At 33.6% G+C, this 16,670-nt stretch overlaps 1 protein-coding gene across 2 annotated transcripts in view; it reads left to right on the top strand.

Moving 5' to 3' along the window:
* CD36 (CD36 molecule) overlaps positions 1 to 16,229 on the top strand; it is a 37,690-nt gene extending 21,461 nt beyond the window's left edge. For both annotated transcript variants that reach the window (XM_023226613.2, XM_023226614.2), the window contains 11 exons: positions 331 to 478; positions 2,263 to 2,442; positions 3,663 to 3,754; positions 5,671 to 5,717; positions 9,062 to 9,131; positions 10,084 to 10,271; positions 11,003 to 11,121; positions 11,889 to 11,962; positions 12,477 to 12,531; positions 13,156 to 13,320; positions 15,344 to 16,229. In XM_023226613.2, coding sequence (XP_023082381.1) covers positions 331 to 478; positions 2,263 to 2,442; positions 3,663 to 3,754; positions 5,671 to 5,717; positions 9,062 to 9,131; positions 10,084 to 10,271; positions 11,003 to 11,121; positions 11,889 to 11,962; positions 12,477 to 12,531; positions 13,156 to 13,320 — 1,138 coding nt within the window. In that variant the 3' untranslated portion in view covers positions 15,344 to 16,229. The remainder of the gene's footprint in view (positions 1 to 330; positions 479 to 2,262; positions 2,443 to 3,662; positions 3,755 to 5,670; positions 5,718 to 9,061; positions 9,132 to 10,083; positions 10,272 to 11,002; positions 11,122 to 11,888; positions 11,963 to 12,476; positions 12,532 to 13,155; positions 13,321 to 15,343) is intronic.
* The last annotated feature ends 441 nt before the right edge of the window (positions 16,230 to 16,670 follow it).

Below are 16,670 nucleotides of genomic sequence, written 5' to 3'. Positions count from 1 at the left end.
GACTTGTACTAAAAAGTGTCTTAACCCTCACCCCTACCCTGACCATTCTAAATCTGGATCTGTATCTGTTTTGTGTTTTCCCATGGAGTCTCCATTATAACAATATTCCTTCTCCCTCACTCTTTTAATTTCCAGTTTACCAGTTTAAGACCCCTTCTGATTAGTTTGCTAGAGACCCTGGCTGTTTTCTCATTTTAACACCATTGCTTCCATAATATCTGGCATATTCTATATGTTCAAAAATCATTTGTTGAACAAATGAACGACATTTGAGATCTAACGTTCACATATGACAAATGTTTTGAATTTTGCTTACTTCTGTTTCTTTAGAGTTCGTTTTCTAGCCAAGGAAAATATAACCCAGGACCCTAAGGACAACACAGTCTCTTTCCTACAGCCCAATGGTGCCATCTTTGAACCTTCACTATCAGTTGGAACAGAAGCTGACAACTTCACAGTTCTCAATCTGGCTGTGGCAGTGAGTAGACAACAAAGTTATCTGTTTTAAAACACTCTAGAACTCACTGTAATTAATCCTATCATTAGAATTATTAGGTTTTACTTATTTTTCCATTTTTGTCAAAACGTATTCCCATATCATTATTTTGAATGGAGGCATGGTCATTTGGAAAGTGAAAAAATCATAAGAATCAACTGCATTAGAAGACCACTTTATTTTTTTCATTATTTTTTATTGAAACATCCTTTATATTTAATTTCAATTTTATAATAGATTACAGGAAGATGCTTAGGAAACAAGTACAACATTTGTTTCAGTATGTCTTTAAATGATAGACTTTTAAGTATGTAAGCAACTGTATAATAAAAGGTTTCCAAACGCTGCCTGTGAGAAATCAAGCAAATTTTATCATAAGCAATAAACCATTTCAAGCTTTCCAGACAGTTTCCATAGCTGTACCAGCATGGCAATAACCTTTAACCAAACAAAGCAAAAACAAACAAACAAAAGCACTTTGCAATTTGTTGCTGCAAAATGGGGAGAGAAAAGAGTATATAAACTTGATTGGAATCACGACTGTCAATATAATTAGAGGGAAAATGAAGTCGATAACGTTGACTGTGTCTATTGTTTGGAAAGTCGAATTCTGCTGTTTGCTTGGAGCTCTAGACACCACACCACTGAACAAACATAAAACTCCGCCGAGTCTCGCTATCCGCCAACAGGGGGTGCTGTCCATACTCATGGCAAATAAACGGCATTTGGTGCTCACCAACCGCAACACAAGGGCGTTTATGTGGATGAAGTACAATTTTTTCAGCAAGCTCAGCAAAAATCCTTAAGGGGCAAAAATGAACTCTGCATTTTAAGAAAAATAGCAAATGAAAACACAAAATCCTAAAAAGTATATGAAGGCTCTGCATCAGCACACTGGCATCAAACCACATATCCACAGCACATCCTAATTCTATGGGAAACAATCCTTGCTTACCGGAGGTGCATGTCTAAGTCCAATAGCTTACCAATATCTTCTTGAGAGTAGGCCAAAAGGAAACAGAAACCCCACATTAGAAAAGGAAGCTTCTTTTCCTAAACATTTTCCTGAAGCTGAAATTGAAATGGAGAGGACGTCAGTTGTCCTTGTCGTAGTCCTCCTCGTCCTCCCCAACCTGGGACACCAGGGTCTTCACCCTGGAGATGCTGTACTGAGACCTGTTGGAGCTTGTGGTCAGCATTTCACCCGCACCATTGGTCAGGTCACTGGCAGAGAGCCTCGTGCCATTAGACGTGAAACCTGCCATTGTGATGAACATGCCTGCAACAATTGCCTGCACCATTTCTGTCACGTATGGCTCCAGAGCCTTTGGGACCAGACCTCTGGCTTTTTGTTTGTTTGAAGTTCTAGGATACATGTGCTGAGCATGCAGGTTTGTTACATAGGTATACGTGTGCCATGGTGGTTTGCTGCACCTATCAACCCGTCATCTAGGTTTTAAGCCCCGTATACATTAATACATTAGGTATTTGAGAAGACCACTTTAAGTGTATCATTAAATATATAGAGCTTAACTTGGAATATCTTCTTCTTGTGGCTGGCACTGAGGCAAAGAAATGTAATCATCTAGGAATTAGACAAATTATACTTTGAGTTTTGGTAGGATTTGGCAGTAATTTTAAAGATAAGCTTCAAAAAGTTTTGTATTAAGCTCAGTATTAGTATTTAATCCATTTATTTGTTAAAATCTAATATTGTATTCTTGTCTTAAACGGTGACTTTTTTTATTTATTTTTTTTTTCTGTAGGCTGCAGCCCATATCTATCCAAATCCATTTGTTCAAGTGGTACTCAATTCGCTTATTAACAAGTCAAAATCTTCTATGTTCCAAGTCAGAACTTTGAGAGAACTGTTATGGGGCTATACGGATCCATTTTTGAGTTTGGTTCCATACCCTGTTACTACTAGAGTTGGTATGTTTTATCCTGTAAGTACCAAATATGAATGGCAATATTATTACATTTTAATTGAATTAATTCAATGGCATTGGCAAGGCATAATTTTATAATTTAGCTCATTAGTCTTATTGCTGATCTGGAGATATATCTCCTAACTTTTTAAAAAGTCCCCTTCTCATTGTAGCTTCAGCTTTCCTAGTTGGGAAATTCATCTGAATTTAACAATTAAATTTAAACCTGAAGATCAGATTTAATCAGGTTTCTACTCATTTATCAATATACAATTTGTTTTAAATTAGCTGGTAAGCTAGTCTGTAAATCTTTGAGTGCTGTTTTTGGCTTTTATTTCCCTTTTCACATAATCAAGTTTAATAGCATATTTTTATTTGTTTTAAATATACTCCTCACTCCTCCTTTTCTAGACCTCTTAAAATTTAATTTTTACTTAAAAGTTAGCTTAATGTTCACATCTCAATACTGATAAGCTATTAGACTTCATTTTAATGGAGTCTGTAAATAAGAATTTTTAGTAGTCCACAGTGTCATGAAATGGCAGCTTGAAGATTAAGAAAAATGTGAACTTGATGGTATACTTCATTACAGCTTAATGTTTTGAATTACAAATAGGATAAGCTAACTATTGAATTGGAAGTTTGACTATGACTTCATTTGGCACTGTATGTGAATGTTATGTTCTCTAGTTCATTGTTTTATTTTTAGATACTGTTAGGATGACAAGGTTATATATCAATTAGATAAGAATGTAGAAAGCCATAATGAATCCAATTCATTCTCATTTTAACTCAATACTCATAGCTCTTTCTTTGGCTAATGCTTTAAATTGTGGATGCCTAATTTTTATCATTTTAGTAACCACTTATTAATGGTCATAACATTTAGAATACCCCTATAAATCATTGTTCTTATAGGTTTGTTCAATGTCCCTCACCTCAACATAGTAAGAATAGTGATCAAAATGTCCTCATTGGCTTAATGATGACAGAGTACTAGAGTTCACATCTTGTCAGCTTCTGATATGTAGCTTCTTTGTCTCAGCATCTAGCACTTATTTCTAGGCACCTTTCACAAATTTTTTTAAGGCCAATATTTTTAAAAAATATATTGCAGATGTATTTCAAGTCATATGAGTAATCAGTGATTGAGAAATGTGACAGTAAGTTATATATTGTATAACTTTGAAAAAATGATTTGTTCTAAAAGAAAATGTTTACCATACATATATTTTCAGTACAACAATACTGCAGATGGAGTTTATAAAGTTTTCAATGGAAAAGACAGCATAAGTAAAGTTGCCATAATCGACACCTATAAAGGTAAAAGGTACGTATTCGGGTAAAATGTGCATGTGTGTTACTAGGGGACTCTTAAGCAGGAATGGTATTCATATAACGTCTCATAAGACACATACACCAAACTATAGAATAGACCTGGTTATAATTCAGCTCTGGAAACTCTTGTTCTGCTAGGTATTAACCCTTTAGTTGTGGCAACTGGTGCGTTCACACCAGTGCATAGCTGCTGACTATCAGCTCCACTTTAGGGTTTGGTTCACCTTTCCGCACAGGTTATGTTACATAAATCCCCAAAGGAACTATTTTTTCATCTCTGCTACATATCCAGCATTATAATACAATTATTCTTACAATTAGATAACCATAAATGAAAAGGTAAAAAAACAAAAAAAAACCTGATTGTCTAGTAGATGGAAACTTTTTTTTTACTTTTTACATCGAGCAGATCAAATTCTGTATTCCAGTGCCATGACCTAAATGTGTCTATAAAGATGGAAGCATGGAAGCTTAATGAATCCAGGCAAGTGCTTTCATGACCTTCCCCCTGCAAACAGTCTTTATCAATGCAAAAATGGAACGAATATTTCAAGTGCAGTTCTACAATGTACATACAAAATGTGACAATGAAGACTATGCCACTTTTAAAGTGGTAAAATAAAAAATCAGCTTCCTAAGCCATTATTTCCTTATTTTTCCCTAGTTCCGGCCTATTCATCTAAAGAATTTATAATTTATCATAAATGTAAACTAGGAAGAACCCTAATAAATATCAGGGGAACGAACAAGCTTTCTTCTCCATAAAGTTAACAATTGTGTTTTAGACCATTTTTTTTTTTTCTGAAAAAGAATAAGGTGATCAAAACCAAAAGACACGAAATGTTTTTATGAATCTAAAGTAACCCCTACCTCAAACTGAATCTAATAATTGCAATTAACAGCTAAAATATTACTAGTGAATTACTTTTTCTTCTAAAGAGTCCACAGTTACATATTTTTAAAGAAAAGTCAGTAGACGGAAAAAAACACTTCTAAATATTCATTTAAGAGGAAATCACAGCAATTTTTTATATTGAGAAATAACGAACATTTCACTAATATTACAGAGATGTGGAGGGGAGTTGCAAAGTGCTCCTAATTAGAGTAAGAATTTCACATCACTTTAAGATTATAAGGTTGATTTAACTCATGGCAAGACTGAAGATGATTAACCACTTATTTTGTTTAAAAAGTATGCAGTGGCTTGTCTTGACATGTCACTGTTAGGAGTAGAAAAAAAGTTTTTCCATCACCAAAAAGTGAGGATGCAGGGGAACTATTACTATTGTTTTTATCACTTTCAGATATATATAGCTTATTTAAACAACAAAGTATAAATTAATAAACTAATTCCTACTTTAATGTCAGTCCATGTGAGAATTAAAGGGGAGAAGCGGCAGGAATATAAATCAATCATCTACATGTTTTAAATGTTTGCTGATCCAAACATCTGCTTCTTTCTTTCCTCTTCCCCACTTCTCTCTTCTGCCTGCCTTATACTGAGCTTACTTCAGTTACCCACTTAACACTTTCCTTCTATTCATTCTGAACACTTATGCTACTGAGTGAGTAATTCATGTATCCCATTGGGAAAAAAAAAATTCTCCCCTAAGTAGAGATTTAAATTTCTGATAAATGTTTTTAATTTTTTCCTTATTCCAAGATGTTTCTAATTAACACCTGGCAATTTTTATTTTATGATCTGGCCACCTAATGGCATCAGGTACATTGCAATAAGATAAAAGGTTCAAACAAAACATGAACAGAATTAAACATTTCTTAAACTTAGTATTGTCACATTTAAATGCATCATATTAACAGAAGTATTGAATTATAATAGAAAAAGTAATGTAAGAAAGGTATTCTTTAAATGAGAATGTTTATTCATTGTCTTTTTCTATTCTTAAGGAATCTCTCCTATTGGGAAAGTTATTGCGACATGATTAATGGTACAGGTAAGAATATTTGTTTTGTAGTCGTCACAATGAATCCACTTCCCTTTCCCACAAATCCACCATTATACTGACGGTGTTCTGAAAGTTGAGGGTGTGTGTTTACTTGCCTTTATATCCCCACAACATAATTCAGAGTCCCTATTTGTATATAGGCTTAGTAAATGTGTGTTCAATGTAATGGGATTTGTGAAGATTAATCATAAAAAATTAGCCCTTACTGCATGACTCAGAGAAATGTTTGCTTTGAAAAAACTTAACTGTCATCCTGGCAACAGAAGTAAATGGTAAAAAAACAACAAAAAACACTTTACTTTTCAAATCTTTTATAAATAGTATACAGATAAGTTAGAATTAAAAGAATAACAAATAGCTAATTACAAAAGAGGAAACATATCTAAGCAAGGCTTATAGCTGAGATAGAATAAAGTTGCAAGACAGAAACATCAATTTTTGGGAAAGGTGGTCAAAATAAGAGAGAAAACAAAAACAAGGTCAGATGTCTTCTTAACTATGAAAAATATATGTAAAAAATGAGCATTCCAAATTAGAATTGGGAAAAAGAGCTATAAACTTAGATTTAGGGTATGGTTAGATAAGGCTTATTCTCCTTCAGGATAAGCAAAGTACAGATATGCCTATTAGTTTAAGAATTAAGATTTTTAAAACGCAATGGGAGGCTGGTCATGGTGGCTCACGCCTATAATCCCAGCACTTTGGGAGACAAAGGTAGGTGGATTGCTTGTGCCCAGGAGGTTGGAACCAGCCTGGGCAACATGGCAAAATCCCATCTTTACAAAAAAATACAAATATTAGCTGGGCATGGTGGTGCATGCCTGTAGTTCCAGCTACTTGGGAAGCTGAGGCAGGAGGATCACTTGATTCCAGGAGGTGGAGGCTGCAATGAGCTATAATTGTGCCTCTGCACTCTAACCTGGGCAACAGTGTGAGACTCTGTCTCAAAAAAAAAAAAAAAAAAAAAAAGGAAAAAAAAGTGGTGGGAATCGAATATCATGAATTAGTATCAGAGGCAAGCTTTCAACTACTAGTAAACAAAAGCACAAAGTTCACAAAATTAGGGAATATCCCATAAAGATAAAGACAGTTAAGTAAAAATGAAGCACAGAGAATGTTTACTTTGCCAAAGGTATGATTATTGACTTCCTATGCATATTTATTTCTATCATTGCCTGGTAGGAAAAAAAAAAAAAAAAAACAGCAAAAACACTGTTGAATTTGCTTTGCAGGAGTTTTGTTTTGTTTTGTTTTCTGAGATGGAATCTGGCTCTGTCACCAGGCTGGAGTGCAGTGGAGCGATCTCAGCTCACTGCAACCTCCACTTCCTGGGTTCAAGTGATTCTCCTGTCTCAGCCTCCCAAGTAGCTGGGACTACAAGCGCCCGCCACCACACCCAACTAATTTATGTTATTTTCAGTAGAGACAGGGTTTCACCATGTTGGCCAGGATGGTCTTGATCTCTTGACCTTGTGATCCATTCCCCTCGGCCTCCCAAAGTGCTGGGATTACAGGCTGGACCCACCGTGACCAGCCAAGGTTTTGCAGGGTTTTAAGCCATGGAGTGGGTAAAGAAGTTATTTTCTAAGAAAAGCATTTCTGGAAATAAATTTTCAAGACCTCAATACTACCAATGCTAGTAGTTGTATAAGCAGAATACTTAGTCCTTAGATGCAGAGATAAATATACTGTGTTACTCCTAGTGAAGGATTCTTTATAGGTTTAAGGGGGGAAATCTTTAAAAAGAAGATTCATTGACAATAATATAAATGCATGAGCATCAGGCATGATGTTAAAAATATCTACGGTGAAAATAGACCTGAAACAAACTAGGAAAAGAGGGAATTTGGACAGAGCAGGGGATGATCCCTGTGAGAGAGATTCTTGCTTATGGCACTAGGGAAAAGAAAGTAATAAAACAGTAAGGTTCTAATGTGTTTTCATCATAATTTAGAAGTGCATCCTCTTTACCTTCTTCAATAAGTTTGAAAAGACTTAAAATGGAAGTATTGGTATACATTTAGAATGTTTATTTTGGGTGGTGGGGGGAAGCTCTGCACATAATCTTCAATGATATTTTAGATAATGATCTTAAAAGTTTTTCAATGTATTTTTCTTTAATTATTAAGGAAATGGGAAAACAGGTGTTGGCAATGTCCATATGGGGGCTTATATTTCACATGTCACAAGAGTGTAAAGTAATGAAAACAAGGTCGTAAGGTTGACACACTTGCCAGAGAAAGAACCTGCAATACATAATTGAAGATGAGACTTACCATTTAAAACTCATTCAATGATAACTCATATTAGTGATATTCATGTGAGAAGTACATGGAGGAGTTAACTAATTATTTCTTCATATATCCAATGTTTGCCATGGTTCATAATTGTAGCAAAAAGTAAATTCAATAAATGACTTTTTTTATATACTTTCAAAGCATTTGAAGTTCTGTTTAGTGAGAGAACTTTAGTAAGTATTTATAGAAGTATTGATCAGCCATTAGGGCAAATGAAAAAAAAAATCACTACAAATAAGAAATGTGGACATAGCAGGTGTTCCAAATGAACTTCACTGGAAGAAAAGTGCCACTCTGCTGGTGGGGTGGGGCATTTCAAAAAACAAACACAATGTTAGCCTTGACATTTCATCTTAAGTTTCTTTTATTTTGTGCCATTAAATATGTATAGTATGTAGATTTGTTGTTGACTAGCAGCCCCTAACCATATGTAACTGTTAAGGACTCAAAATATGGCTAGTATGATTTGAAATGTGCTATAAATATAAAATGCACTGTGGATTTTCAGATTTTAAGAATTTAAAATATTTTATAATGATTACATGTTAAAATATTTTGGATATTAATAAGTTAAATAAAATAGCATTTTGTTTTGTTTTGTTTGAGACAAGGTTGTCCACTTGTTGCCCAGGCTGGAGTGCAATGGCATGATCTTGGCTCACTGTAACCTCTGCCTCTTGGGCGCAAGCAATTATCCTGCCTCAGCCTCCCAAGTAGCTGGGATTATAAGTGCCCACCACCATACCCGGCTGTATTTTTAGTAGAGATGGGGTTTTACCATGTTGGCCAGGCTGGTCTCAAACTCCTGACCTCAGGTGATCCACCCACCTTGGCCTTCCAAACTACTGGGCTTATAGGCTTGAGCCACCATGCCTGGCTGGTTATTTCTTTTTACCTTTTAAAAATGTTGCTGCTAGATAAATTACTTAGGTAATTTGCATTATATTTCTATTGACTACACTGGAGGAGAGATTTCTAGGTTTTTTTCTAGAACACATATTACATCTAATCATTTGCCACTCGATTTTTAAACAGATGCAGCCTCGTTTCCACCTTTTATTGAGAAGAGCCAGGTATTGCAGTTCTTTTCTTCCGACATTTGCAGGTAAGAGAAAAACAGAAGTATGTCTGAGTCAGACCCCAGGTGACAAAATGCAGACCAAGAAACTTTATTATTTTTCTCAAATAATGATTAAACACAGCATAGAAAATTCATAATGTTTATTAACTCTGCAAAATATTCTTCTATATCCTCCAATTTTTAATAGTGTAAATCATTTTTTTTTTTGCTATTTCTATCTAAGCAAGAACCATTTTGCCTTTTGGAAACTAAACTAGTAGTCTAATAACGATCAAGTCCAGAAGAGTATGTCCAGTCTTTCTAAAGACATACAGAGAAGATGATGCAGATGTAACAGAACTGTGTTCATGTGCTCTGCTCAAATTTGTGGGGCCCAGTAGATAACCCATGAGCACTGGAGCCTTTACCACTACCCTTGAGCCCAAGCTCTGTTCCTAAATACTGTATGATGGTGGGTAAGCATTTAACATCTCGGATATTTTTTCTTATCTGTACAATTTAAGACAGCAGTATTTCTTCATATAGGTGTATCTGGGGATTAGAAAAAAATGTGTATTGAACCCTATGGTTCAATACAAGTAGACACTTGGTAAATGATGGAAATGTACCAGGTATATATCCAGCATGTATATGCACACACTCCATTGAGTGGTCTTTCTCTCCAGGACTAATTAAGCTGTGAAAGAAATTTATTTCATTTAAACTGATCACAAATAAAATATTTGAAGGAAGTCCTATAAATATTTACTAACTTTGGTATAAATAAACATGGTACTTCACAAACAAGAATAGTTCATACTTGGGTATTGAGTTCTAGTATGTGTTAAAATTTCCCAATCACTTTTTTTTCTAAGAATGAAACAAGAATTTAAGAGAGTATATGATGTTTGTAAGGTAAAGCAAGAATAAGAAAAAATGAATCTCCAGAATGTAAGTTCAGGTTCCTGGAATGCAGCTCTTTTTTCTCTGTATTTAGGTCAATCTATGCTGTATTTGAATCCGACGTTAATCTGAAAGGAATCCCTGTGTATAGATTTGTTCTTCCATCCAAGGCCTTTGCCTCTCCAGTTCAAAACCCAGACAACCATTGTTTCTGCACAGAAAAAATTATCTCAAAAAATTGTACATCATCTGGTGTGCTAGACATCAGCAAATGCAAAGAAGGTGAGTATCCTCAGCAGCACAGTCCATATCATAATTTGTGATATTCTTTAAAATGAGACCTTTAACCAAAATCCCTTTGCAAGCAAAATTTAAAATTAAAGTAAGAAAGTAATTAGGGCAGAATGGTGGCAGAGAAAATTTTAGTGCTGATTTTGTATTTTGGGAAGGTCCCATTTGTGTTTGTGTTACAAAATTTAGTTAAAACCACACGAGCATTTCCTTGTGGCTGCTTTTAGATTTAGGGTGAAATGAAAATAATTCCGAGAACATTTTGAGCATCCTGTTATCCATCTGTCATTGTTCTAACTTTTCTCACTAGAAAATGGTACAGGTAAATATATTTTCAGTATGTATCTAAAGCTAGAGTTAAACATAAAATTTGGAGACTAGCTTGTACTGTACATATTTATCATACTACCATGGGTATGGAGGAAGAAAGAAAAAGACTACTGTTAAATAAATTCTTAGTCCCTAGATATATTACTGCCTGAAAGCTGACCATATATAGTTGAAACTTTGGGTTCATCAACAAAACTTTACATATCTAAAATTAATACTGAAGGGGTTTACAGTAGAAATCAACTAACATAATTCTTCCGCACCCGTGTTAAAAACCAAATATTTATTTATTTTTAATTTAAGAAGTTTTAGTTTTGTGGAAATATTTTTTGAGTGTTATATGAAATGAAGGAAACTATTAATTCCAATTGACTCTTAAAACTTGTCTTCAGGGAAACCTGTGTACATTTCACTTCCTCATTTTCTATATGCAAGTCCTGATGTTTCAGAAACTACTGATGGATTAAACCCAAATGAAGAAGAACATAGGACATACTTGGATATTGAACCTGTAAGAAAACACATTATTGATCTGATTTGGTTGCTATTTTAAACAATACAATTGAAATAAAAATAATCTTGGAGATAACACTAATCATAGTTATTGAATCACATTATTTTAAGTTACTGAAACTTAGGTCGATTTTTTCCTATTGTTGTTTATGAAGTGATTCTAATTAGCTTAAAATATTTATATAAAATTATGCTTATATGAGGAGTTATTGTATATTATGTAAAATTCAAAGAGTGAGTATATGTGAGTTTGACTATACTTATTGTTAAAATGTATAAAATTGTTATAGCACAACAGTTTTAATCTTTATTTTTGTATTTTCCTTTTCAAAAAGTAAATGAAATTCTAGAATTTTACTAGTCATGTTTTAGTTTAAACAATAACACAAGTAGTATTATAACTAATGATACATGGATTCTAACAGCATATATATTTGACCAGGAATTATCTGAGATCTTATATTTTGTTGTTGATTTCTTTAAACCATTCCAAGTAAATCACAAATCTAACTAAAACCTTGACATTCAATTGGGCAAATAAATTGTGTATCTATATGGATGCATGTATATATAAATATAACTATATAGAGAGTTTTAAAAGTTTCAAGTAGTCCTGTTTAACCTTAAGTTACTACCTTCTCTTCTGCTGTGAGAAAAATAAGTTTTGAATAGTATAAAAGAATGTTTTAAAAAGTTGGTAATTTTTTGAATAGTATAAAAGAATGTTTTAAAAAGTTGGTAATTATTTAGTTGTTCTCTTTTTAGATAACTGGATTCACTTTACAATTTGCAAAACGGCTGCAGATCAACCTATTGGTCAAGCCATCAAACAAAATTCAGTGAGTCTCTTGAAAATGGTTATTTTGATAAAATCTGTAGTATCTTCTTGTAAGAACATGACTAAATCTATGTAAGTAAGTGGAAAGAACATCCAATATCAATTATCTTTCGCTTAATGTCACCAAACAATCATTATTAAATGCTTACGACAAATTTCACCTATAGCTTAGTACCATATCTTGTGTTTATTGAAATGGTACTTGCACAGATTTTGGAATAGTTTTATTTGAGCATTTGATAGTCTCATTTTGTTAGCTGCCCAAAAATTTCTATGACAATGTCCCCCGAGAATTTATTGAAAGGGAAAATCCATACTTGGGAAAAAAATCAATGTGATTAGAAGACACGTAAGAGCAAAGGAAGTAAAAAACAACTATATTAAAATGTGCATGAGTCATTACAGGAACAAAACCAAATTAGCAACAGCAACTAATTTCTGAACATTTATTTTAAAGTTTGTTATGTATAAATATTAGTTTATATGTTCATAATTATTTTCAATGTATTTTACAGAGTATTAAAGCGTCTGAAGAGGAACTATATTGTGCCTATTCTTTGGCTTAATGAGGTTTGTATTTTCAGCTGTTATTAAAGCAATAAACAAGCTCTTGATGTTTCAAAAGAATGTATAGTATTTAAAGCTATATGTATTTCCATTTCCCATATGGATGAGTAGACATTTATTAAACCTATTTGAGATAACCTAATTGCACAACAATATCAAGTTCAGGTTTTAGAAAACATTTCCTATAAGATTTTCTTCAAAAATTCATCTATTAAACATGTTTTCTTGTTGTAACATTTGTCTTAGGACAGTCTATCCTATTGCCTGACAAGGGATTTTTAGTATAAATCCATGCATTGATTAGCTATAAAGTAGGAAAAGCATTGAATAAGTCTTTGGAGCAAGTGGAACTGGTGACCCTTTGTCACGGTGAAACACCCTTTGGGAAATCATTCTGAGATTGTTCTGAAGAGCAAATGAATCCTAGTACATTGAAGAGTGCTATACCCTATCTGGCACTTAATTGCCTTTCTTGACATGCAAAAGGAATTCCATTGACTTGTCTTGTAGACACTGATGACTAACACCAATAGAGGTGTTAGAAAAAAGGGTGATAGGCAATTGAAGGGTTTGAATATTTTGTTTACTAATATACCCAAATAATGTTGATTATTAACTTGATTACAGACTGGGACCATTGGTGATGAGAAGGCAAAGATGTTCAGAAGTCAAGTAACTGGAAAAATAAACCTCCTTGGCCTGATAGAAATGATCTTACTCAGTGTTGGTGTGGTGATGTTTGTTGCTTTTATGATTTCGTATTGTGCATGCAGATCAAAACCAATAAAATAAGTAAGTACATACCAAAAAATATTGCTTCAGTAATATTAGCTTATATATTGTTTTCATTTTATCAAAGAGAAGTTAGGCCATATATATTTCTAGACATGTCTAGCCAATAATCATTTTTAAATATAAGTAAATAAACCTATAAATATTATCAAGCAGATCACTAAAGTATATCTTTAATTCTGGGAGAAATGAGATAAAAGATGTACTTGTGACCATTGTAACATTAGCACAAATATAGCACTTGTGCAAAACTTGTCCAAAATTGACTGGTTCATTTCTCAATTATATAGCTAGTTATATATTAAATTATCTGATATTTAAAAATAATTGACTAGGAAATGGTTTCATAAGAACAGGATTGCTGCATGTAGACATGCTGGCCATGCGTTTTCCAAATCCAGAAAAGTCCTGAACGAAAATTTGAATATGATAGTATCAGGAAATAGGGGAAAATAGTGTTTGACATAGTAAAACCAAGTACTCAGAGTTTAGAGGAAAAAAGAGATGTGTACAAGAGTTTTGGCAGAATTGTAGAGAGACTTTAGGCCTCTGTGCTTCAGATATTATTGTCCATGCACTCCTATACATAAAATGGAGAACCTTTTTTTATTTATCGCAGGTAGCATTTGTGTCGCCTGTAGGGAAGAACTTTTTACTTTCTCCCTATTTTTCTTCACCTCAAGACAATGTAAATAAAAGCAGTATATGTGCTATAATAACTTATTTTAACTTATTTGTTTACTATGTGCCAGTACATGCTAAAGATTCTGTATCTCATCTAATCCCCAATACAATTGCATGATTTTCCAATAGCCTGGATTCATCAGCATCCATTCTATCTTCTAGAGGTTTTCCATGAAATTATAAATTTGAATTGTCTATTACCAAAGCATAAATCAGTTAAAGTGGAATCTGGGGACCCACAATTTCCTTTTGTGAGATTGAGAGCTTGTGTTTGAGAAGGCAACCTAATCTTTGGTTCTAATCACTTCTACCACTATTTAGTCACCAAAAAGACAATAATTCTGCCTCCAAACTATTTGGACAGAATGTCTTCAAAATGCTAGCCTAAAATATTTACATTATAAAACATTAAATATTACTTTCAATACCTGTCATTAGCCTACTGACAAATTACGACTAAACAAAGGTATTTGTATGACTATGTAATAGAAGAGATCATCCACTGAAAAGTAAAACAAAATAACAAAAAAAACTTGTCCTAATGGGAAAGCATACTTAATAAAAGGAAATGTAGAAGTCACAAAGATGTTTTTAAGTATTCAGAATTAAAATTACATTTTATGATTGCTTAATGATGCTTGGATGTCAGATTCCTTGGGTCTATTTATAGCTAAATTATAATAAAAAATTCAAGGCTTGCTGGAGCAACTTTGTCAATGAATATATTCGTTTTGCTCATATATTTGATTTTTATAAGGAAAAATTACTGCCCTTTTTTTTACAAGCAGAGAATAAACTGTTGATTACTTGATTTACTAGATTTAGAAGAATCACAAAAGATGTAGATTGCTTAAGCAAAGTTCAGCTTTTAATATTATAAAAATTATATCTTTGGGCAGATTTGTGAACAATAGGAACAAGTAAGAAGACAGGTATGCAAGAAGGAGCAAAGTGTAAGATGGCGGAGCTAATGTGTGGTTTCACTCAGGGGGTCACAAGGAAAATAACCCAATGGTCCTTTTGAAAGTAGTACATACACCTTTACATGGAAGTTGGTCTGAAGGGTATGGAAATGCTGGTCCAGGGCAGATGGACTCTAGCTACCTGGTCTGGTGTGTGCTGGTCTTGAGGGTTGAGAAGCACCCTTTTTATGTGCCTTTCTGGAATAGGAATGTGTTTTGTCTTATTGGTGAAGCCCATTAGAGAACTTCTCTCTGCAGCTAGAGAAATTGAACTGATTGATTAATAAAAAGTATGATATCTCAGATATAAAATTTAAGTATTATTCGTTGTAATATTCCACTGCTTTCTGATTAGTACTATTTCCTCCACTTTACAGGCAGCAAATGATTCTTCACATTTATGCACCAGCTACGTCATGACCCTGGGTAATACTGACCTACAGGATGAAAATTGGATATGCTTTACTTTTACAAAGCACACCTTATCTTTTAGTTGAAGAAATGGTGGCACTATTTCTTTTTTTGTATTAAGCAACTGCACATTTCAAAAGGATTATTGAGATGTTATGAAAATCTCTACCTTGCACAAAAAACTCCAGCAGCTTTTAAAATTCATCATTTCCACAACTGAATTGATTTCCATTTCTACAGACCTGGCTCAAGCACAAACGAGTTTCTTTGTGTTGTTCTGATTCAATAATTGGTTTCTGGGTGGCCAATTCAGAAGAGTGGACATTCTCAACAAATCCTAGGCCCTGCATTCCTGTCATCCTCATCCAGGGGAAAACACCATCATCTTTCAATTGCAACAGTCTCCAGGACCATCAGCATATTGCATTTCATGCACACCAAATATTTTGAAAGACATTTATAAATAATTCGCTTATGACTCATATTTCTCTATGAATTCCTTCATACAGCAAGTATAACTCTTTTCTTTATGGGCTTATATATTTTGTCACTGATCATGCAAATGGACAACATTTTAGCACACCTTAGCTATTCATATTTTAAGGACTTTTATTCTCTGTTCTGCAATTCTTCTGGAAATAATAGAGTAAATTTTGCTGTTTTTTGTACTCAGTTGCAACTTATGCTTGGCATCTTCAGAATGCTTTCCTAGCATTGAGATGTAAATGATAAAGGAATTATTGTATGAAATATTACAAAGAATAGACTATGCATTATTCATTGTAATATTTTTTGCATCATAATCGCCTCATAAAGACTGGTTTCAATCATTAAAAAATGTTCTTCCTTAAATTCCTGTGCATTTTCTAGTTCCTGTTGTATCATAAAATGTTTATCCTCATTTTCCGTCCGAAGTATATTTTATCTAAATCCACATTTCTTTATAAATCCATAGTTCTTGCTGAAATATGCTTTCTAAATTTTGACCACTCTAGGCTAATTTTTTAAGTTAATTGAAGAACAAAAAAGACATTTGGTTTCATCCTTTACAGCAGTAGGACAATTGTAAGGGTTTTTGCTTTTTCATAAGGAGACACATTAATAGGTAACCCTGCTTTCTTTAGCAGGGGTTCATTTATTTCTGAGAGCGTTAGTCCTCCTAAAAAGAAAGGGAAGACAAACCAAATTCTATCTTGTGTTTTACTCACAGAAGGATACAGGACAAAGGAGTAGTAACTGGCCTGTTTGGATACTAAAATTGAAAATAACTTAGCCTCCTTATGAAAGCTGCCA

Source organism: Piliocolobus tephrosceles, chromosome 8 (genome assembly GCF_002776525.5).
Source record: "Piliocolobus tephrosceles isolate RC106 chromosome 8, ASM277652v3, whole genome shotgun sequence".
NCBI classification, from domain to species: Eukaryota; Metazoa; Chordata; class Mammalia; order Primates; family Cercopithecidae; genus Piliocolobus; species Piliocolobus tephrosceles.
This window is presented reverse-complemented; position numbering and strand designations above follow the sequence as displayed.